This window comes from Emys orbicularis, chromosome 2, assembly GCF_028017835.1.
Source record: "Emys orbicularis isolate rEmyOrb1 chromosome 2, rEmyOrb1.hap1, whole genome shotgun sequence".
Lineage (NCBI taxonomy): Eukaryota > Metazoa > Chordata > Testudines > Emydidae > Emys > Emys orbicularis.
The window spans coordinates 228,827,296-228,852,081 of NC_088684.1; the positions used below are offsets into that span (position 1 = coordinate 228,827,296).

The 24,786-nt window shown below is 37.6% G+C and overlaps 1 protein-coding gene across 1 annotated transcript in view; it reads left to right on the top strand.

The window, feature by feature from the left end:
* SATB1 (SATB homeobox 1) overlaps positions 1–18,606 on the top strand; it is an 80,273-nt gene extending 61,667 nt beyond the window's left edge. Inside the window, exons 9-11 of the mRNA XM_065397901.1 lie at positions 12,577–12,780; positions 14,544–14,639; positions 16,924–18,606. Coding sequence (XP_065253973.1) covers positions 12,577–12,780; positions 14,544–14,639; positions 16,924–17,391 — 768 coding nt within the window. The 3' untranslated portion in view covers positions 17,392–18,606. The remainder of the gene's footprint in view (positions 1–12,576; positions 12,781–14,543; positions 14,640–16,923) is intronic.
* The last annotated feature ends 6,180 nt before the right edge of the window (positions 18,607–24,786 follow it).

Below are 24,786 nucleotides of genomic sequence, written 5' to 3' on the forward strand. Positions count from 1 at the left end.
GCTATTCACTTTCGCATGAAACTCCAAATAAATGCCATTGGGTGGAAATAAATATAAGGAACAAAACTTACCTGGTTTATTACCACCAGATGAGTGACTCAGTGGAGGAAATCTTAGAGAAGATGCATTTGTGAAGACATCCAGAAGTGATGGTGTGAGCTGGTAGGCAGTTTCATTAGCTAGGGAAGGGAAATAAAGATCCAAGCATTAGTCTTTTTAAGGGCCTTTCCTCCAGGCTTGTATTAGAGTTCACAAAACAGAAGCAAAGTACTTGAAAACATTGGGCAACAGTTCCCACAGGCTTTCCCTGCATTGGCCAGTCAGGAGGAAGGAGAACAGACTGTTCCCCTTATTTCACTTTTGACCCAGCTTACCACTCTCCCAAGCACCATGTGATAAGCAGGGGCCTTTTCCTTGTCATATGTAGGATATGTTCTCATCACTGTCGCCTTCTCATCTGTTTGGTGCTTCACCATCTCCTAAGATGTGCATTTTAAAGAGGTTCTAAGGGGACTTGAGACAATTGGCATTGCTAAGTTATCTGACCTTGGCTGTAGTAAAATTTCTGTATCAGCAGAACCTGGAGGAGAAGTTGGAGATACGTTTTCTTTCTTCCAACTTTTACGCTCATCATCTTAACTGTGGAGTTGTCATATTTTAATTGCATTAAGTGCCATTTATTCAGAAACTGAAAACCACTGAATATACCTTGTTCCAAAAGGGAATATGGAAGGAATTTGTTCAGGAATATTTAAATGTCTAATTTAAGAATGCATATATGGAGCTTTTAAAAAATTGAGACTTGAGTCAAAAATATGGCAAGTGAGGAATGGAAATACGTTTTGGGATATGCACTTTTTGTGGGTGATATAACTTACTGGAAAATGATTCCAGTCAAATTGAATGTTGTGGTTAAAAATGTTTTTGAAAATTGTAGGGAGCTGGACTCATTCTTCAATTTGTAGTTCATTTTTCTATGAGAAAAGAATGAATTTCTAGAAAGAAGGATTATGAACCTTTTTTCGTTTTAGGGTTTTGTTTTGGGTTTTTTTGGGGTTTTTTTGGTTTGTTTTTTAAGAAGAACATGTGACTTATTCTGAAAGTGGCTTTTCTGTCCCCAAGGTCTGTTTACCAAAGGCCTTACCAAAGAAGCAAATGTTCAACCTCTATAAGTAACTTAATAATAAACATTTGCTGTTAGCTTGTAAGTTGTTAGTGGTAAAAAGGTTTGAAAAAATTGCCAGACCCCTTCTGTTAAAGACTCCTGCTTAACTCAACCATACGTATAGCAGCCAAAGAAAAAATTCATTGCACATTTAAAAAATAAATATAGGGGCTACTAAGCATATTGGTAGTTTTTTCAGTTATATGGAGGGAAGCCATGCTATTGCAGTGAAATCAGGCCTATTTACAAGTAATGTCTCTTCAGTATGTGTAAGGGATGTGGGGTTGTATTTTCCAGTCACCCTCTGTGAAACCCAGTGACCCATTTTATAGCCCTACACTGTAAAGGGTAATGTACCAGATTAAAACTGACTTTATTAACTAATTGGCAGTTTGTTTTTTCTTGTTTTGATTTTTAAACACATTTTTGTCTAGTGCCATTTTTATTGTATGTGTGCAAGAAAGAATGATGGAAAAGAAAGGAGAATAAAGCATCACTTTTTTTTTTACAATCCATTATTATTTTTTCTTTTTTTCTTTTTTTACATATGAATATAGTTGCATTTTATATAAGATTTGCAAAAGAATGCTTATTATATTTTTGATTAGGGCTTGTGCCTATCATTGCTATTTGTATTGAAGGGAAGAAAAATATAGTTGGAAGATGGAAAAGAAAAGTGGAGGAGGCTGAGAGATAGGGAACTAAGTTTGGGGGCAGCTCTTAATTTAGATTACTTTTTTAGCTGAGTACAAAACGAGTTGAATAATTACATTTTTAGTTAGGCACAGAATTTTTGCTCCCATAAGTCCATGTGTACATGGAGTGTATATATCTGGTACAGTTTTAGGCCTTGATCCTGCTCCAGGAGGCTGGATCCTTGCCCCTGGTGGAGCCCCCCCAATTTCATCATGGATCCAAGTAAGTACAGGGGTCTGCCAGCACAAAGCAGCTTGCAGGATCAGGACAATAGCCAGCTAGCTAATTATATGCAGTTTGTTTCTTTTCTTCCTCACCTGCTGGCTGTAAATGAATTTTCTACTTTTTTTTAATATTCCATATCCTTATTTTGTTAAAAAATATATTTTTTTATTTAAAAAACATACAAATATGAATTGAAGTTGGTGGCATTTTTGTAAGTTTCTGATGGACCAGTGTTAAATATACACACGTGGGATTGGAGAGGAAATTTTTGTTTTGAAGTATACCAGGAAAAAGTGTACACAGAATACCATTATGTACCACGATTAGCTGTTGGGTTTTTTTTTCACATCAAAGGGAGGGTGCAGTAACAGATTAGAACTGCAAGATGATGTGACTGGTTAATGGATTAAATATGATACCTCAGGAAACAGGAACATCAATTTCTTCATCCTTCCCTAGCTGAAAAAAATGAATCCCTTATCTTTGAAGTTTACCTCTTTTTCGACAAGCCCTATAAGTTCTTTTATACTAATTCCCATCTGTTGTACTGACAGCTACAGATTTATTTATTTATTTATTTAATCACAGCTGATCACATCCAGGCTCACCCTTTTTGCTGATCCTCTGGCAACAAAAGCCAATATAGTAAATAAAGAAACCAGCCTTTTTGACAGAACTATCCGGCGTAATCATTTAAAAAAAAAAATCCTAAAACATGAAAACTGTGGATTGGTGCAACTGAGGAGTTAATAATGAATAAGTAACCAATCAGTGTTCTAGCGATTCAGTTAAACTGTAAAATATGTGCATAGCTGCCATTAACACTTTCATACGAGCAGTTTCAAATTTCCTGATTTAGGGTTGGGGAAATCCCAATAGCTGATGCAAAGGAATCAGTCAGCTTATGCAATAAAGAAACAGCTTTAGTCCTCTTTTGGACTGAAGAAAGTCTAAAGAGCAGAGAAGAAACCCTCAGGTTATCTCTATTAAAATTGTATTTGTAAGATGGTCTTTGTGGTGACACCTCTCATCCCTGCTATATTGAAGGCCTACCCTCAAGAGGAAGCGTGAAGTTCTTGTTCAGCTAGATCAATAGAGGTCATATAATATACTGAAGAGCAATCTCTATTTACTGAATGACAGAACAGCAGTGCTGATGGGTCAGAAATGAATAAATGGTGAATTTTGCAGACACACAAAAACCAATTTCATAAACTCTTTGAAAAGACAATGATAAACTCATTAAAAAGGCTCCAACTGGTAAAACCATGCTAGTGCAGTATTAGGAAACTTTGGTCATGAAAGCTTTTTGCCTATTTCCATTTTCCAAAAATCAAGTAGCCCATTGCCCTTCATGTAATAGACCTTAGTTTCTCTGGAAAGCATTTTATGCCTATTCATCTATTCTTATAAGAGCTAAAAAAAAATCCAATTCAAATTCACACAGAACTTTGACAGCCTTTACAATGCATCCCCCTGTAAAAGGGACCAGGACAATATGATATGCTCCCTAAGAGGATTCTCATCTCCTATCCACACATACTATTAAAAGTGGCCCAGAAGTATAGTATAGTGTAGGGAGGATGTGGCTGTAGTGGGTTCATAATGCAAATAAACAGACAGTCAGCAAGATCATATATATGCTTTTTTACATTAAACAAACTTTGTAAACCATCCTGAACAACAGGTGAAATGTATTTGTTTCCACAAAGGCCTAAAACATGAGCTATAACCTATCATTTTCCAACAGGCTTGCATTGCAAAAAAAAAAAAAATTGGGTGTACAGTTCTAATTGGAAAATTCAGTGCTGGAACAAGTGCTGCAAATGTATGAAGAAGGGAGAGACTGTACAGACAGAGTAATATATAGTACGAGCGAATAGATAACTAAAATATAGTACACCTCTACCCCGATATAACGCTGTCCTCGGGAGCCAAAAAATCTTACCGCGTTATAGGTGAAACCACGTTATATTAAACTTGCTTTGATCCGCCGGAGCACGCAAGTCCCCTCCCCCTCCCGCCCCCCCCCGGAGCGCTGCTTTACCTCGTTATATCCGAATTCGTGTTATATCGGGTCGTGTTATATCGGGGTAGAGGTGTAGTTCAAATTTGGATAACTCATATACTGAAGATCCTAGAAACTTCAAACTTGGTTTGTTTTTTAGATCTCATTGAGACATTTAAACAAAAAGCCAAGTTGGAAGAAAACTGGTTTTAATCCATTTTTTAAAACTATGAACCCTTTGTGTTACTAGTTCTGTACTTGTGCAGCCACATTTTCCTGTTTTCATATAGAGGATTTCTGGATACTGACCACACTCCCCAACTGAGGTACTTTGGTTACATTAAATTTCCTTAAGTGCTATACTAGTTTAAGCTTGTCCATGAGTTTCCAGGACTTGGTCCCACCCCTTCTGCCCTCACTGCAGATTTTTCTGCCTCTTGCACCTTGTCTGTCTTCTAAAGCTGAATGGGGGTGACAGCAAGCAAAATCATCTTTGCTATGCTTTTTTCCTAGGAGCCAAAGTTTCAGGGGCTTTATTTTTCAAACTACTGGCCAGGCTCCTCTTCTAGTTCCCCAATTATTAGAGCAGGCCAAATGGAGCAAACCAAAGTCAAGATGTGCAGTGTCTATGAGGAGACCTTCTAAGGAGACACAGGAGGGGAGCTCTGTCATGATGGCTTGCAACTCATGGACTTCCACTTTGCCAAGGGAAGAGGTTTGCAGTGCTTACAGCTTATTGTGGCTTCTCTATCCCCCTACCCTAGCTAGGACTGCTCCAGAGATACCTCCACAAGGGAAGGTCTGTTTTCTTCCGCTCTCAAGACTGCAAACATTAACATCTTCACCAAGTAGGAGTCTCCAAGGCTAGGTCCAAAAGTCCCCCTTTCCTTTAGTACAAATCATCTCTATAGATAGAAATTCCAGTGTGCCATCCCAGTTTCTTGAATTTCATCTGCACTTCCTCTCAATTTAGTTTGGAGAATAAAAAGTACACAGATGCACCTCCGTCTGCCCCCAGCTCCTGGTCTAAGCCCCCCAAAATGCAAGAAAAGTGACCTGTCCTCTGATGGGACACCTACCATCCCCCAAAGGGCAAAAGTAAAAATCCCTCCAAATTCTCCTTCCATGAGCTCTAGCTCAGTCCTTCAAAGAAGAGAAACTATCAGCTTTGGATAATGATAACCCTTTCTGAGACCCCCTCAAAAACATGTCTGAAACTAGAGAGAAGAAGGTGATAGCCAGAAACGTGATGCACCCATAAAGAGAGGATGAGCAGGATAAATACAAAATATCTCCCATCCAGAACTAAAACTATTTCCCAATCCTCTGTCAAAAAAACATTAGGGAGGAGTGGAAAACAGGGTGAATTCAAGTCAGTAGTAAAGAAAACATCCCTACTGTGTTAGTGGTGGGTAGATCCATGTATTCCAAGAGACTGGCAATGAAAGCTAGGGCAGCTAACTCAATGGTCAGGCTTTAAACCTTGGTCAGCAGATAATTATTCAAATGAAATCCTCTGAGCCTTAAATTCTTAGATGGAATCTTGTGTGGGAGGAAGCTCAATAAAGTGATATCTGACAACACAGACAAGACAAGCATGTGTTCCTTACTCCAGCATAGCCAACTAGCCATCTCAAGAGAAGGAGCTTTTTCCCATTCCTGCTCACTACAAAGTTGCCAGAGAAAGGTAACTCTTATTCGAGGAGTAAAACTAGATACTGAACACCAGAGAAAAGCCTAGGTATGGGACGACTGGGTCTGACTTCTCCTTCCAATCAAACCATCAATAGGACTACAGCCAGGCCTGCTTCTATCTGGAAATAGGCTTTCAGATGTCAGGAAATTCCAAAAGTAGATTCATACATTTTAAGGCCATAAGGGAACATGTGTGATCATCTAATGTGACCTCCTGCATAAACCCATAGGATTTCACCCAGTAACAAATAAAATTTAAGTGGTCTCAGCCCAAAAATGAATTTGTGATGAACCTTACATTTTGACTACTACTTGTTCTTTAGTAAAATAGAATATCATATTTCTCAAATACAAAATTAATGCAAACTGAAATGTTTTTAGATAACTTTACCTACAGTTTATAATTCCATTTTACTATGTTTATTAACATTGGAGCAATATATTTAATAGTTGGCACATTTTTGCTTCAAAATACTGTATGTACAAATTTGGCTATTCAGAACTCTGAATTTCTAGGTTCTGTTGAACACTGTGAAATCACAGTTGAAGGGTTTAATGCATTTTCTAATCAATGTACAGAGGAAATTTATCCTTATCAATTTAAATGTTGTGGATTCTCTCATTACATTATGGAAGAACCTTCTCTAGCAAAGATTATTCTTAAGAACTTCATAACATTTAAAGGTTAATATGTTAGATAAAGAACAATATCTTAAGACAAACATTTTTATTACAGGACATGAAGGGATAGTTCTGATTAAATTACATGATTATTTGAATGGGAAAGAAGACAAAGTGCATCATTTCTTGCCCTCAACTTTAATGTCTTTAATCAAATAATGACCTTCTGGAAATAGTTAATTTTAAGCATTTGGAAAGATCAATACCACTTTGCCACCAAAAAATGGCCCAGATGATGAAATTTGATGTATTTAAAGTACCATTTCACCCTTTTAACCTAGTAAATAATTTAAAATGCTTTCAGTACTCCTTTGCCACCATTATGTATCTCGTTGTTCAAAGTATTATGACTTCTTTTTCCAAAAGCAACCTTCTTGCACAATGAAGAGCTCACAAGTTAAAGCCTGAGGAAAACATACATTCACTGTAATAGTGCTTTTCACCCTGTATTCCTTCCTTCCTATACATGGGTTCTGCCTTCATAGCTCCCAAAGTAATGGAAGTATCAGTGGCAATGAACAAAGCCATTTTAGCAAAGATGAGATTTGTACAGCAAGTTGAATGATTTTGAAGGGAGAAAGTCAGTCTTAGAAGTTTAGTTCATCAGTTTGCATCTATTGTTCTGTCTTTAAGCCTTTGTGTTAAAGGTGAAGGATTTTGGTGGCTCAGACGATTAAGAGCCCATTTTACCCAGTTTATAGAACATTGATATGAAATTACACTTGAGTGCCTTCAGCTTTGTAAATAAAAAAAAATTGCCCTCTATTAGCATGTTTGTGGGCAGATTAAAAACGGTCTTCATTAGCATAAGTAACACTTACAGATTCTTTTAAAAGTAGAAAATTATTTGCTGAATGATAAATTGCTAGCTTTATAGTTATTGCTGAAAATGTGCTCATTCAAAATGCCTACTGTAGTTTATTCTACAATACTGAATTTTTTGAGTTTAGAAGTACTGTTTAATGGATTATGTACTTAATCCTTGTTCATACTGGATGCAGAAATGTAATTCATGCTTTCCACTAAAATGTTTTGTATCAAATACCTCCCTATTTAGGCTGATTTCTTCTAATACCATATATTTTTATACTATCTACCCCGGAGATTGCAACAAAATACTCCTGCGTGTAATATATGAAAGAACCTTCTTCATATCTTAGCATACATGATATAAAATGTTTTGCCATTTAGAATTCAAATTAGAGCTAATATTTTTAATACATATTTGATTCCTTGCTAGTTAATACAGTAAGAAGTATTTGTCATTTTATTCCTTTTACCATTAACAGATTTACCAAACAAAGAAGTTTAGTTGCTCTTTACTGAATTCCTTTCCTTCTAGACTGGTTATGTTTGGCACAGTCAAATATAAGGTGAGCCTCCTAGCACTGCCATAGATCTGGAGGGATTTGCATAGCAAATGTTGATTGGTTGCAGAAAGGCAATCCTTCTTGATTTTAATAAGAATTGGTGCTTACCTATTCCATGTTGAATTGACTTGTATCAACTTCTTCAAAAAAGAAAGTGCTATGGAAACCAGAAATTGTCTTGCTAGAAAGTAGGAGATGAGAGTAAGGGTGAGGGTCAGGATTTGTATTTAAATTTGGTACAATTAAAATTTTCAGAAAAATACATCACTGGGCTATTGAGATTAGAACTGCTGAATTTTTCTTTAAAATAAGCATACAGTGGTGTGTATTGTGGACTATAACATTTGTCATTGTTATCTTTGTGTTTGTTTTCCTTTTTTCCTGCAATACTTTGGCAGTTTCTCTGCTTTCTAATGTCTTATGTTTCTTTAATAAAATCCTAACAGCAAGCCAGTCAGAAGACTTATTTTTTAAATAATATTTAGGTTTAGCATCTTTTTTTTTTTTAAACAATTTTTTTGCTTACTGTAGCAAGACCTTTGCAGATGGTTCTTGGTTACTCTAAAGTGCATAACAGTATTTCCTTTGTGGCAGATGGATTTAAGACTTTTAGTTCTCAATAAATGTAGGTTTACAATACATAACTTTACAGGATTTGTGTTGTATATAACAGGTTTGAACATATTATCTCAGAATTCATCTGCATGGCATTTTCAGCTTATCCAGGGCCCATGCTAGTATTTTAAGTAATAGGGAGAGCATAGTGATTGATAGCAGCTAAAGGCGTGATTTTGAATAGAAACAAAGGTTTTGGAACAGAAGGTGTCACATTAAACTTTATCAGTTTGAAAAGTAGTAACATCCTGAAAGTTCTACAAATGTATTTACATGTGGCTAAATGTTTATATTTTGTCTTATACCTTCTTTATATTCAGTGTAATATTGCCTGGCAAACATGTTTAAAGTTTAGGTTGTTCCCAAGGATGTTTTAGTTTTTTAAGCTTGCTGTTATTGAATTGGCCTAATTCTTTAAAGGCTGCTTCTTCACTGTGCTTTGTATGCACTAAAGAACAGTTGTGATCTGATTTGAATAGTGAGTCTTTTGCCTATTATCTTATAGTCCTATAATTTTGAGAAGCCATAAAACATGAAAAAACTATGAATTAAATTCTGCCCTCAGTTATACTGGTGTAAATAAGAAATAACCTGATTAAAGTAAATAGAATTACTCCAGATTTATACTATCATAGAAGGGCAGAATTTGGCCCTGTTGGTTCATTTCTAAATTTAAAAGCTACATTAACTACATCTGTTCATGTTTTGCTCCAAGTAAAAACAGATTCAAAACAAAAGATGTCATGGTTTTGAAAGTCCATCCAATTGTTTTTCTAAATATTATAAAAATCATAGAATCATAGAATATCAGGGTTGGAAGGGACCTCAGGAGGCCATCTAGTCCAATCCCCTGCTCAAAGCAGGACCAATCCCCAATTAAATCAAAAAATCATTTCACATATCCTTTCTCAGTGTGTTGAATTTTGTGATTGAGGCATTTATCTGGTACAGAACACTGAACCTGGAAATGTGTAAAATATTAATGACATTTTAGTCTAAAAGAAGTGATGTTGGTACAGTGATTTTGGTCCCCTGTGGAAGCTAGATCATACAACTTCTGTTAGTGCCCATTCACCCCTCGCATCAGTTAAACCTTAATAAAATCAGGCTTTATAAAAGTATTCAGAAATACATAGTAGAGATTAGTCCAGTAAATTTTTTTTAACCTTGTAATTTTAGAAGAAACAAATTGGTTATTTCCATATTGCCACACAGATGTTGCAACAAAATGTCTATCTGCTCCTTTTAAAATACATGAAGAATAACATGGAAAAATAGACACTTTTGTTAGAATAGCAGTCTATGGCTGCAGGTTTAAATAGTTTGTGAGAAGCATCTGATTTCAGTCTCTTAAAATCACTGCATTTCCTTGGAAAGCTAAGGAGACGCTTCAATTTACAATTCATCAAATTATTTTTAGATAAGGAATTAGAAGTATTATTTCAGGGCAAAGGTTAATAGCAAACTACTGGAAATGTTATGTTAGTCATGGGCAATTAATAAAAATAAGGATCAATCTAGTATGTATAGAAACACTGAAGTGACAATATGAGAAAAAATATTTTGTTAAGTGAATCAAAGCGCTCTTTCTGAAATATTTGTTAAACCAGCATAATTGTGATGAATCTTTTCTAAAGAACATCTGTGGTCCACATGTTCGCCACATATGCCCAAGTTCTAATGGACAGTGTCAGGCTAAAAAACAAAAGTCCTTGCTTGTGTTACTTATACCTTAGATAACTGGAGGTTGTTTAGTTTTCTTTTTCACTTCCTATGATATAAATAGACTTGTCAGTTTCATTTTCTGCTTCAGGAGCACTAGCACAATGCCACACATTTCGAGTGGGGAGCACAGCAGACTGCAAACATTTGAAAGACAATTTTCTTTGTTTTTAATTAAAAATTTCACAACCGTATTTTTTATTAATATTGGGTTTTGACATTTTTTAAACAAAAACCTACATTATCCATCAATTTAACTGGTGCTGTACAATTTAAAAAAAAGGCAGAATACTGTCCCTCTGCCTATGGAATACACAGAAAACTGGAAGGAGCAGCATGATGCTGAAGTGCCTGTGCGGTCCATGCACTAACCTACCCACATACAGCACGATGCCTTAAGGCAGGCAGGAGAAATCCACAGCTAGGTGCACTTTGCTGCTGCTTTAAAAAGGAAATGCGTTCAACCTCATCTAGCATGTGCCAGACATCATGGCATATGTGCTAAGGAGCTGGCTACATTTCCTAATCAGATTCCTAGACTAGACCTCTTAGCCTATGTTGCACTGGAGATCACAGTAGCCATTCTCTCTCACTAGCACTCTTTTGAGCAATAGGTTGGCTTTCTATCCTATTTTTTCCCACAAAAGACAGTTTTCTAATACATTATGTTCTCTACCCAGTGTACCTGTTCAGCACAAATCTGGGTTTGGCCCTATTTAAGTTTTCGGTTTCTCAACTGTGCTACCCCAATATTCATTTAAAGCATTTATCTTTCATTATTTCCATACGCTTTCCTCCATATCCATTGTTTAATCTGCCACCTGTGAACATGACCATATATTTTAAATTTTCAGCTCTCCAAATAACACAGGATTAAATAAATTACTTACTTCTACTGTTTTCTCTTCTTTAATGGTTTTTTTAAAACTACACTTTGAAATTAACTTCTGGACAAAGTATGTATGGCACCAAGAACACCTAAATCTCCATTGTTAGTGTATCTACAGAAAATATAGTAAACTGGTCTGGATAAACCATGAGTACATGAAGAAGGGGTCTAAAGGCTTCTGAATGTATTTGTTGGTCCAATAAAATATCACTTTATCTTACTTACGGCATTAAGAAATAAAATTGTATAGCGCTAGTTAAAAAAAAAAATCCATGAGCTAAAAAAGAATTGTGAATGTTATGCACTTGTAATGTTTTATGTCTTTGTAATTGTTTTCACGTTTTGCAAAGAAATGCAGAGTTGCTGCACATTATAGTAGCCCATTTGTGTCTGCGCTGTTCCTTTCAAACATCAAATACAAAGGCAGAAAGTACCCCAGATTTAATTTTAAGGTAACATAAGAAACCAGTTGCTAAATCTTCAAGATAAAACTCTGTCTGTTTTTGAAGCAAATTAGCAATTGCTACATTTCTGATGGGACAGTCTTTTGACATACATTTAGTCTGTTTGCCTAGAACATGTCTGAGTTGGAGTGGGTGCATTCTTAGCTAATTTGCTATAATCTGGAAATGGTGTAAAGGGCATGTTCCTGTGCATACCTATGAACATATCCCCTTTTAAATCCACAATATCAACGTAAACTTGTGTGTCTGATTTTAAAGTCTGTTTTAAAGGGAAAGGGTCTGAAATAGATAAAGTTATCATGTGGGGTAAGTTCACCTCTGTACATAGCAATGAGGAAGAAGATATAACTTCACAATGTCTACTCAAAGGATTCCTTTCTTTTAAAAGGACATTATGGAACTCCTTTATCATAATGATTTACATTAGGCAGATCTACAGACAAGACATATTTTTGAAGTAGTTTTACTCTGAATAAGAAAAATTAGCATACTAGAATTCGGAAAGGAAAAGGGGGGGGGGGGGGAGAGAAGAAGCTGCAGCAGCAGCCAGAAGACATCATCTACCAGCTACTGAAATACATTCTTAATACCCTAAGATTGATATTGGCTTACATAAAAGAAAATAAACAGAAGAAAGAACGTGCTGGAGTTAGATGAAACAGAACACTAACTATATATTTGGAGTATGTGAGGGATGCTGCCTTGATCAATTTGTTTGTTTGTTAATATATAGCAACTGTGTGAAACTACTGAAAACATGCTATGCAAAAAGTTTCCATTTTGTGATGGGTTTGTAAAATAACACAACAGATTCTTGACACATTTAGTATTTACTTTAGATTTCAGGAGAGGCCTCCGGAATTTAAAATGAAAGTAATTTCTGACAAAAGTAATGGGGGGGGAGGGAAATGAGGCAACGTTAAAGTACAAATTCAGCCCTTGTTTGTCCCTGTAGAACCCCCAATCACTCCAAAGGAAGTGTAAATGAGAGCAGAATCCATCCCTTATTAAATGAGGAATACTAATACTCTGATGTTATCTTCAAGGGGTGGCTCTGTGAACTGTTACGTTGGAAGGAAGATCCCTCACCAGAAAACAGGACCCTATGGGAGAATCTTTCAATGATCCGAAGGTTCCTCAGTCTTCCTCAGCCTGAACGAGATGCCATTTATGAACAAGAAAGCAATGCAGTTCATCACCATGGTGACAGACCTTCCCACATTATCCATGTTCCAGCAGAGCAGATTCAGGTTAGTTTACCTTGGCCAATCCAATATAGCACTAAGTAAATAAAGCTTTAAATGCAGCAAAGGAAATTAGTGTTTCTTTTCTTCCTGCCAGATTAAACAGAGGCTTCTTACAAAGAGATAACAGTGAACTGCTATCTTCTTTCACAATTAAAAGGAGAGTGTGAACACATATACACTTCATTGTTTTAAATTTACATAGACCAGATGGGTCAAATGTATCTGATTGGAGAAGGAATAATTGATTACTTATCTTAGATGTCCATAGGTAGGTTCAAGTAGTTTGTTAGAGGTCAGAATTAGAAAGATGGCATTACTCTCTGTTCAGTTCTGATACTTGCATAACCTACAAAGTGGAAGGAACAGATATTTTTAAGTGGTGTCTTTTAAAATCCAAGTACTGTAGACTCAAATCCTCAACAGCAATGGTTCACTTCAAGCAGAAATAGAGAGAGGGGTGTAGCAAAATAACCCTATGGGCTAGCTATTATATCCTACTAATCCAGCCAGCAGTATTAATTAATATGTTTCTTTTTCTGAAATTAATCCATTTTATTCTTATATTTTATTAGTATTAATTCCTTGGGATTTAGGATGTGTTGAGGCATATGTTTCCTAATAAGAAGTTTTTCTGAAATGCAAGAAGCCTACCGGCCTGTAAGATCCAGTAAGATCTTGTTATATAGCAAAAAGTAGAATTAGTTATAAATATGTCAACATAAAAGCTGGCAACCTTTGGCACAGATAAGAATGGTCCCTGAACTTTGGGGAACCAAAGGGAGGAACTATCCACATCACATCACAGGTTTATCCGGCTTCTACAACTGGTTGGTAACCGCAGGGTACACCACAACTCGAGGTCATCAAAAGAGCCTAGGTTGGCAGTTTTGGAGTGAGATCCTTTATTAATATATTTAGCAAGTGTCATAATCCACTAACCTATAGGAGAAGGGTACCCATACATTTCTTAGGGTACGGAAACAAGATTTGGGTAGAGTAGGTTGGGCCTGAATTACATAGGTCAGGATCCTCTAAAATACCCTGTAAGAGAGTTGTTAATTAGTTGGTGAGTTCTTTTCTTAAACCTTCTTCTTGTAGCTGCTTTGGAGTTAGTTCTTTTCTTCTTCTTAACTTCTTCTTAGACTTCTTGGGGTCTTAGGCTCTTAGAGCTCTTAAACTAAGTTCTACTTCTTAGATCTTTTCATCTATCTATCTATTCTATCTTCTATCATGCTATCAGCTCAGCTTGTGAAGTATAGTATAACTACTCAACATTCCTAACCATTGGGGAAGGCAGCACCATCGCGTAATCGGGCATGCCAGGAGTGAGGCTGGTCCTTCACCTCCTATTACCAGGTTCTCAAGGAAGGGTGTGAGTATGTTAGGTTAAGGTACTTATAATAGAAGTGTTATTACCAGGAGTTTTGGAATTCTTTTACTGTTTTGTAGTTATAAGTTTCATTGCATTTCTTATTTTTATGTTAATGTCAATAAAGATTTTATCAATTTGGTATTGTCCTCAGTGTACGCATTCTTGCCGAGCACCCCGAGAGTCCTCTCCCGATATAGAACTCTCTGAGTTCTTGAATTCTGTAGTCTGAATTGGACAAGAACCTATAAATCTTCTGGTCGGATGTGATCAGTGGCGAGCCATAAAAACTAACCCATCAAATTCAGGTCAACAGGGGGACCAGACCTAATTCCTCATCCCATTTACTCCCAGTTGAAAGTTGGGATGAGTCAATGTTTGTTTGTTTTTCCTTTAGAGCCCCTCTCCCACCACCCTTGTGAAAGGAGAGCATAGAGGCGCTTTCTTACCAGGCCTGCTGACCACTGGACCTTGGCTGGGTGCTGCTCCTCAGGTGAGCTGGCACAAGTTAAATGTGTCAGGGAGGGGGTTTCAGGACCCACTCCCAGATAACAGAGAAACAGCATATTTATATACTTAGAAAAGATACGCTCACTGAACTAGCCATGGTAGGCCTCAATATTCACCCTGGGAGGTAGTTTTCCCTCTGCTCCACTGCATCCTTACACATGAACCAGATAGCACATAAACTGCTGAGCAAGATAGTCTATCATGCAAAACGTAGTAGAATAGTTCCATTATGTGTCCGTTTGAACTGATGAAGCTATTTAATTCCTTTTTGTTAAAGCTCTGGGGTCAGCCTTTAACTGCTGCCCCAAAGGGCAGAAAATACCCATAGCTTTCAGAGTCCACAACCTCCACTGAGGCTTCGTGGATCATTCGTATTACCATTATGGAAAAATATTTACAAATCTACAAAGAATAGAGTTATCCAGCAGCCAGAAACAACATGAGTGTGTATTAAAGATAAAACAAACTGAACAAGACAATCCCTTAGGATATTGAGTACTAAAATAATTGTGAAAGCCTGGAAACTTACTGTTTGATTTAGCAAAGAAAGAGAGAGAAATATCTATATTAAGTAGTAAAGCAGCATTGGTTTGAAAATGTACATTGTTTTTAATAACATTACTTCTTAGGGGGATAAAAGGAAAAGCTTATGCATGGTACACTTATTCTGATATTACGCTGCTTTCTCAGATAGACTTGCTTTGTTGATAAAAATTATGTCCTTCATCCTCCAAACGTTACTCACACGAGTAGTTGCATTATACTATGTCAATCTGTCTACTTGTGTGAATAAGGGTTGCAAGATAGGATATTTTGTATTTGTATTTACAGTATGATAGGTGATATTTTATATACTGTAATTGTTTGTAGATCCATAAATTGTGTAATTAATATATGTGCTAACTCTGAAAAGCATACACACAGGCCCTGATCCTGCAAAGATTTAAGCACATGCATAAAGTTAAGCCCTTTAAGTAGGGGCATACATCTGTTTGGGACTTAAGTCTAGAATGGGACTACTTGCAGTGCATCAAGAGAAGGATGTGCATAAATATTAGCAGGGCTGGAGCTTAATTATAGTATCTGTATCTAAATTTACCATTATATAAGAACAATTAAAATATTCTATTAGACAAAATCTAGATATATCTACTGTTCAATTTTTAAAACAATAACTATTACTTGTTACTTTATTTAAATAGCACCATATGACAAGACATTTGTTGATCCAAAAAAATCTTACTAAACAATTCTTTTTGTGCTGTAAAGGAACATAATTCTCAACAAAACCAGTAGCTGACAAATTCACTTTTGATTTAAACATAATCTTATAATGTGCTGTGCTCCAGCCGGTGATGAGAAAAACATTTCTGTCCCTAGGGCTCAGTGCATCACCTTTTTAAAATGTCTTTGAATTCCTTGCTTCCAAACCTTCATTTTAAACTCTTGTTAATTATTTACATCATGATTTGCTTTATCTTATTCCTCTGTGATGTGCATCCTGGGTCATTTTATTGCTTGACATTTTAGAATGCTGGATGTTCACTCATAGTAATAATAATGCAACTTATTTAGCATTTTGTATCTTAGTACTATATAAATATTAACTCAATTGAGGTAAGTATGTATGTTTATTCCCAGTTTGCATATTGGGATATTGGAACACAGGCAGGTTAACTGACCTTCCCAAGGTCACAGAAAAAGGTACCGTCAGGGTGATAATTAGAAGTGAGGAGTTCCTAGCTCCTGATTATTATTATTATTTTTTTTTTTTTTTTTGGGTGTCCTTGTCTAGACTAGGATTTTAAAATGCCATGTCAGAATGTTAGAATATATTAGCTAACACATTTTCAAATCTAGTGTAGACTCTAACATGTTAAATCCTAGACCCACCTCTAGGCTTTAACTCGGCCAGTTTAACACATGTTCAAGTTAGCATACCTGGTCTGCACTTGACTCTTAAAATATGTTAGTTAGAAAGTGTCCCCTAACACATGCTACCACCATATCTTCAAATCTTAATCTAGACAAGACCTGAGTATTTTACCAATATTCCTCCCCTTCTCCCAACACCCATTCGCAGAGAGGGGAACTAATTTGTATTTTAATTCTGACTCATTTGGATGTGGGCAGTAGTGAGTCTTTTTTCAAATCTCCAGGGCCTTTCTTTTTAGCTTGGCAAATTATACTTAGATATCTGGATGTTTGGGGTAGGATAAAAAAATCAGCAAAAATACATTTACCAAATGATTTACTTTGTCTTCCAGCAGCAACAACAACAGCAGCAGCAGCAACAGCAACCAGGTCCCAGACTACCGCCAAGGCAACCAACAGTGGCATCACCAGCTGAATCTGAGGATGAAAATCGTCAGAAACCCCGACCACGAACAAAGATTTCTGTTGAAGCCCTGGGAATCCTACAGAGTTTCATACAAGATGTAGGCCTATATCCAGATGAAGAAGCAATCCAGACTCTCTCGGCTCAGCTTGACCTACCCAAGTACACCATTATCAAGTTCTTTCAGAACCAGCGATATTATCTCAAGCACCATGGGAAGCTGAAGGACAATTCCGGGTTGGAAGTGGATGTTGCAGAATACAAGGAGGAAGAGTTGCTTAAGGATTTAGAAGATAGCATCCAAGACAAAAATGCAAACACACTTTTTTCAGTGAAACTAGAAGAAGAATTATCAGTAGAAGGGAACACAGAGATTAATGCTGAATTGAAAGACTGATCTAAAAAGTATTATTTTCATTCAACAGTGCCACTGGTATTTAATAATGAAATGAAAATTCCATCTTGTATTGTGTCAGAAACCTCTCTCATTCATTGTTTGGTCAATGAATCTTCCAAAACTTGCACAAAAGTTGAAAAAAAAAGGATAATGCAGACTGCACTAGATGTTTTACTCTGTTTTACAAACTGCTTTGCAGCTACAGATGAAGCGTTGAGGATTGTTTGATATTAATTTGTGTTCACTGGCTACACTGTGGTGTACCCAATAAGCATGATACCAGTGATTTTGATTCTGGAGCCTTCAGACAAGCATTACAACTTTTGTGATTTGTTTCTCAATTATTATTTTTTTTAATTATTACTGTAACACTCCACACTTGGTCTTTGGAAACTCACGTTTATTTAAAAAAAGAAAAGAGTTTGTTACTCTTGCTCTATTGTATGTTACAAAAGAACTATAGACTGTGGAATGCAGTTTAAAGATAACATATGCCAACAAATGCCTTGTATTATATGGCACTGCCGTAATTCAGATTTGTTTTTGTTTTGGAAATAAAGGTCACTGTATTTTTTTTCCATTCTCATTGTTACATGATTTTAAAAAAATGAAAAGAAAATGTGAAACACAATTTAGTCCTCATTATTTATTTGTAGATCCTGCAGCGTCATGTTGTAATTAATTTTTTTGGAAGTTTCCGTTAAATGTAATATTGCTTCTCTTGTTATCATACTGATTTTTTTTTCTATTTATAAATGTATTTTGATGGGCAGTAAAACAAAGTGTCTTAAAAGTTTTAAATAGAGAAAATGTGCTTTACACAGTTGCCTATAAAAAGTGCTCTATGTTATCCAAGCAATTCATACTATAAGCTTCACTCTTATTGTTGTATGCAATTTTTACTATCATGCAAATAAGCTTAGGTAAATAAAACTAATAGATCACCTTAGAAACTTATGCAATTAATGTGAAAATAATTGATGTTTGCAATGTGTCTTCCTTTGGTTTACAATCAATTTTAAAGCTACAGCTGTATAAATTTTCTGTATAAAGGTGTATTTCTTTTTTATGAGTTTATTGCTATGAAAACACCAGTTATTTTGTTACAGCTGGCTGTTTTTATAAGTGTATCACAATTTTCTTTATGCAGAAATGTTCTGACTAGGAGTGGTTATTGACTGTAACTACACAATTAAAATTGTTTGTATGGTATGATATGGCAGGGTTTGTCTGCTTATGTGTATATCCTAAAGAAATATCTCTGCTTTAAGTGCATGTTGTACCTTCTTGCCACCACTTTGAAGATGACTTTTCAATTGTTAAAATCACAAACACTTTTTAAAAATGACCTTCTTAAAATTTGAATTTGGATAACATACTTTAAAAAGAAACACAGTCTGACTATGAAAATCATAACCTGTCTTTTTTGGTTAAAACTTGCCTACCCAGCAGAGATAGCAGGATATTATTGAGTCAAGAGGCTATCAGGCAAAAACATATTTACAATTCCTGGCAGTAATGCACGTATAATGGATGCAGCTGGTTTTATTTTACAGTACTTGAACTATGCGAACACTGTTCCTTACACTAGGTATAAACATTAAAAAAGACCATTAATAGTCACAAAATAAATAGGAAAAATGGCCTCTGTGTACAACAATCCCTTACTAAGCAAAAGCATTTTTAATGATCATTAATAACGTGGTTGTTCGAGCCATAATAACTAATAGGCATTGAATTCATGCCTAGGCTTATACGATCTGTACTGGGGAGGTGAGATCAAACTCCATAGTTGAAAGTTGAAGAATAATACTACATAGTTCATTAGCTTAACAAAACAAAAAGTCCAAAAACTCCAGTAAGTTCCATTTTTAACATGCGTTTGCAAATTCAATGTAACCATTCTAAAATGACTAAAACTTTGGACATCTCCCCCATTGTAATTTGCCAAGGTACAACTGGCAGTCAGCCATTTGTGCCTGTGAAAATTTCCCCCTATAACTATATTAGATTCTAATCTAAGGAGAGACAGGGTAGATAGCAGAACAGGTTTTTTGCTCAACATGCTTAAAATGAGTCAGACACAAGAATGTGTGCATTCCTGGTCTCCTGGTGCTCCCCTTAGGGTCCTGATTCCACTGTCACTGAGGGGAGTGGCCACAATGATAGCAACTGGCAGCCAGCAATCCGTCTAGCTGCATTTCTGCAGACCAATGAAGCCACTGTTTGCACCAGTGGAGCGCCCCCTGGTTTCAAGCAGGGGCAAGCTTTACTGGTTCAAATTGCTACACAGCTGGCTGGCATAAGGACAAATCCCTAGTGTGGATAGGGCCTTTCACTGGTGTAAATCAGGAATAACTAGCTAAATCAATGGAGTTGACTTAGTCGGAGGAGAATCAGGCCCTGAGCATATTAGTGTGAAGGGTGACTTCAGCTGCCAGTGAAGTGTACCAGTGGTGGCTGAATATGGCTGCATAATTTAAAATTAAGTGGTGTGGTTGGGATGGGAGGGGCAGTTGTTTATGGAATATATATCCTGGCACTCTATAAATTACTATGTACATATTTCTAATGCCCTGGTTTAGGCAGCAGATCCCACACCTCACAATAGCAGGATAAGAGCAAATACCATCAACAAGCTTATAAACTGCTTTTCCCCCTATTGTGAATAAATTATCATTTTGGGTTTTCTGTATGCTGCTCTTCTAAGTGGTAGTTTACAACTGCACTGCCTTTTCCCCATTACCTCTGTCCTCTCCTCCCCCAAGCTCAGCTGATGTATCTTTAAGGTTAAAGTACTATTAAGAAACTGAATTGAGAGCACCGAAACGGTCCCAGTTGGACTTTGTAACTAAAGTTTATCTTTAAAGCTCAGCAATGATACAACTATGGCTCGGATGTTGTATCATTAAAATGTACTAAGAAAAATGTTTATTGTGAATAACATTTAAGCTGTAAAGAAGGCCAAATGCCTGCAAAACACAGTAGGCAGGAGAGAAGGGAGATTGATAAGACTAAGGGCTTTAGCTATGAAGCAAAAGCTGAGCATTGACTTAAATAAAAGCAATAAAAAGGGCAGAAAATGGAATATTGTTATTGCCTTTCCCCCCACTTATCCTTATGCTACATGGTAGGATTTACATGTTTGTGATACAGTCCCAGGTGTGCATGCCCTTGGACTTGGTATATGGCTGTGATGTAACCAAAAAGGCTCCAAATCCAAAGAAGAATGTCTTTAGTCAATCAGTGTTCACAGTCATGTATACTGAAGGCTGATTGCCAAGTTAAGGCCTCCCATTCTTATCATAAGGGATTTCTAAAGTTGTGTTTGAAGGGCTGCTCTTTTAAGTTTTGAGAGAAGATGCAGGAAATAATTAAAAACAATAGGGTTTTTCAATAAGGTTCTCTGCTGAATTTTTTGGTTGAACTAGGAGGGTAGGACAAAGGGGAAGTGAAAGGAAAGCTCCCAACTCATGGAGAGCCTGATTTAGATAGTGAAATTCTGAGTTAATGCCAAGATTGTGCACTGGGCAAGTATCAAACGCTGCTACCAATCTTCCTTTCTGCTATGAAATTCCCACACTTAATAGCGGTCACTGTCAATCAGGTGCCAAGAAAGTCCTACTCTAGCATCAAGTGTTGAAGGTTATGTAGCATCTACAACACACCCTAGTATGTCCAAGTATTACAGAGACTTGACGCTGCATCATTTTACTTAATGTTATGCTATGCCTCACATGCCCATAGTGGAAGGGTCATATGACTAGACACACTAAGGGCTTTTCTACACACGGATGTTACATCGGGGTAACTTCAGGTTGTTCAGCTTAAAGTAACTTGCATGCACTCAACCTTTTTTTAAAGCCAGTTGTTTGATGTCTTAGGTCACTGTCAGTAATCTTCCTTGGAACAGAAACTTTGCAGGGAGTTTGTTCACTTTAGAGTTTGTCTGAACCCATTCCTAACTACTCTGCTGCTGGCAGTCCTCCTACAGCTATCCCACACTGCACTGTTTCACATCTGCATCAGCCTGTCTGTACTTGTGTGGTCTCAGCTGCTCCAGGGCTCTCTTGTCACATTTCTGATAAAGTGTTGGCAGTCAGTCAACCATAGCCGCAAGTTCACACACCTGGAATCACATAGCCATTAGAGTAGACATGCCTGCTTTTCTTCTGCATGGACCTGTGCAGAGCTCCTGGACTTGACTGCCCTCTTTGGAGAGCTGCACATCCAATCTCATCTCGAGAAGAGTCACAGCAATGCAGACATCTACAAAACCCTGTCAGAGCAAATGAAGATGAGGATCACTCGCTGAGCCATGCCTGTGCAGAGTCAAAGCAAAGGAGCTCTGGCAGAAATACCTGAAGACAAGGGAGAAGAACAGGACCTCCAGTAATGATCCCACTACTGGCCCATACTATGAGGAACTGGACTGCATTTTTGCAAGTGACAGTTTTCCAGCGAGTCCCCTTGACCCCCATGGAAGGCAAACTTGGCCCATATACCATGGGGACCACACAAAAGGAGGTTTTTCCTGGGCAGCCAAGAACCGTATGACCCACCCAATTCAGAGATTATACAAGAACCCCATGCGGACAGCCATACTGAAACTGCAGTGGAGGTTATCTCTACTAGCCGCCAGCCTGAAAATACCGCAGAGGTGTACCAGTATTATGTTCTGTATTACATACAACTGTATGGGGGGGGGGGTTAAATCACTTTTTTCTGGGTATCCACTGTCTGCTGCCATGTTGAGTGGTGCTAGGATCCTCTCTGCCTGCTCAGCTTTTAATCCCCTTCCCCGTCCTCTAGTGTACTCAAAATGCTGTTGGTGCTAGAGATGTAAAGCTATGAAGTTTTCTTTCCCTGCAGTATCAAATCCCACAACCATCAGCCACAGTTGCTGCCTCCAAACCCTCTTTCCAGAGCTTGTTCTTCCTCTTCCCCAGGGATCTTCCCCCCATTTGCTCAAGATGTCAGCACCAGAGAGTTTAAAATTCAAACACGTTGTAGGGCAGGCATGTTTCCTGTAGTGGCAGATATAGAAAAAGTAATTTGGACTACACAATGCGTAACGAGGAAAGTACTTTAATCCAGCATAGCAAAGTGGTGTAGACATACTTCAGTTCGATACAGTTAATTCACTGCACTTAGAGCAAACAAACTAATCTGATGTAGCATCCGCATGTAGACAAGCACACAGGCTGGTGTCACATTCCTGGAGCTCTGCTGCAGAATGCAACCACTGCTACAGCCTGCTCTAGGACTTGGGGCTCAGAAATGGGGCCTAAGCCTGCTTGCTTGCCCTGCTCCTTCCGCACTTCTTTTCTATAGGCTGGTACCAGCTTTGCACTGTCTTTGATTGCGTGAATGCAGATTGTTCCAGTCCCTTTCAGGAGTGCAAGCAGGGGAGGAAACTATCTCTCCCACCATCTCCCATGCTGTATATCTGTGCCTAGACTTGGTCAATCTTGCCCTTCATGAGTTACATTACATCACATTACATTATAACAGGGCAGAATGGTTTGAGCTCTAACTCTGTGTTTTCTTGCTCTTGTGAATGTGAGTCTATCACTGACTCCTACTTAACACTAACCCAATTTTGTTTCACTGCCATTACTAGGGGACAAACTTGCACACAGTGAATGGGAGGGCCACTTGTTACCCTCAATGCTCCATATTGTGGCCTTCAAGAGTGACTGTGTTAAGAAAAACATGTTTATTTTTTTTACAGATTGAAAATATATTTCCATAGCTGTGCCCTGTGGTGTTTACACTGAAGTCTGAATCTGCCCCATTACTATAGGGAGGTCACTGGGGGTGTTGTTTCTCCTACAACCCCTGGAGGGCCTTGATGTGAACTTGGAGGGCTGTCAGTAGCAGCAGGCCTTTTCCCACTGCAGCTGCTCAGCAACTCCCCCTTTGGCCACCTGCTGCATTGCAGGAGAGGGAGGAGAGCGCTGGTCTCATTCCAGGAGAGCAAGATAGGAGCTTGACTGGCTCTTCCTGAGCCTAAGTGAGGTCCAGCAAAGGCTGGCTCTTCCTCGCAAACTCCCAGGACAGCCCCAGAAAGATAAAAGAGGCAAGGTTGAAAACCAATAACCAGTTACAGCTCCCTGATTCTTTGCCTAACCCTGGCATGAGTTTGTGTAACCTGGGGCCTGCTGTAAGTTGCACCAGCTGGCAGTTGTGAAAATGGAGCAGAACAGGGTACAAAAAAATCTCTCCCTAAGTATTGATTGCAGGCCCTTGACCTGTTGAAATAATATGTTTGGCCCTCAGGCTAAAGGTTGGATACTACTGGTGTACAGCGTCTCGTAGGCTAGTGCAATCCCGTGAGATGCTGTACAACATCACTGAGAAGAATTTGACCAATCCCTGCTCCTGACATGTTCTATATACAGTAGTTATTTGGTTACAAAGCATATAGAGACAGTATCTATAGCTAGATGGTACATCTGTGAGGAGAAAGGACATTTTTAGAACACAAAAGTAACTCAGTATGGTACAAAAGAAGATGTAGGACAACTCCAACACCAAATAAGGCCTCTTTCCACACACACAGAGAGGCTTTAGGACAGAGGCAGGTTCAGCAGCCTCAGAACTTCAGTTCCTACAACTCTTCACTGCAAATGCTCCTAGTCAAACCAAAATGTAGCAATACCTTTCAAAACTGCCCTCCTAACCATGGTAGAGAGACTGCTCCCACCTACAACTGGCTGACATTTTTTCATCAAAGAATAGCTTTTGGGCCTAAATGAAAACTTTCGTTTTTGTTGAAATTTCCCGCTTTTTTGGCCCACAAAACCTAAACAAACTAAATTGGGGGGGAGGGGTGGAAGGGGTAGCCCCTTCCCTTTCCTGTTGACAAAGGGGGGGGGGAAGGAAGGATAATAAATTTTTCTCATCTTAATTTAGTTAATGAAAAAAAGATTCAAACAATGATTTTTCTTTCTTGAAAATTGTAAGAGAGAAAAAATGGACCAGTTCTAGAGCTGCCACATTTTTCTCTCTCCCTCTTAAAATGGGCCCTGGACTGTCACTGTGTCATAACTTTAACATTAGTTGAATGTAGTCTTTTAAATGATTGCATAAGGAAATATAAATGATTGCATACAGATTATCGGATAAGAAATAATATGGTAATATTATAGTGTATGTGATAGGCTACTGCAGTTTATTGTAGATATTTCTAGGGTGCCCTGCACTGCAGAAGCTAGTGCCATTCCATAGCTATCCTTTGGAAGAATTGCAATCTATCTACAATTTAATAAACATGTCCCTTGTATTAACTGTAAATCCATGTGTGGTTTATCTGAAAGAGGGAGCTGTTACTGTTCAATGAGTAAATAAGTATTTTTTTACATTCTGTTTTGGAAACTATTTTAATTACAT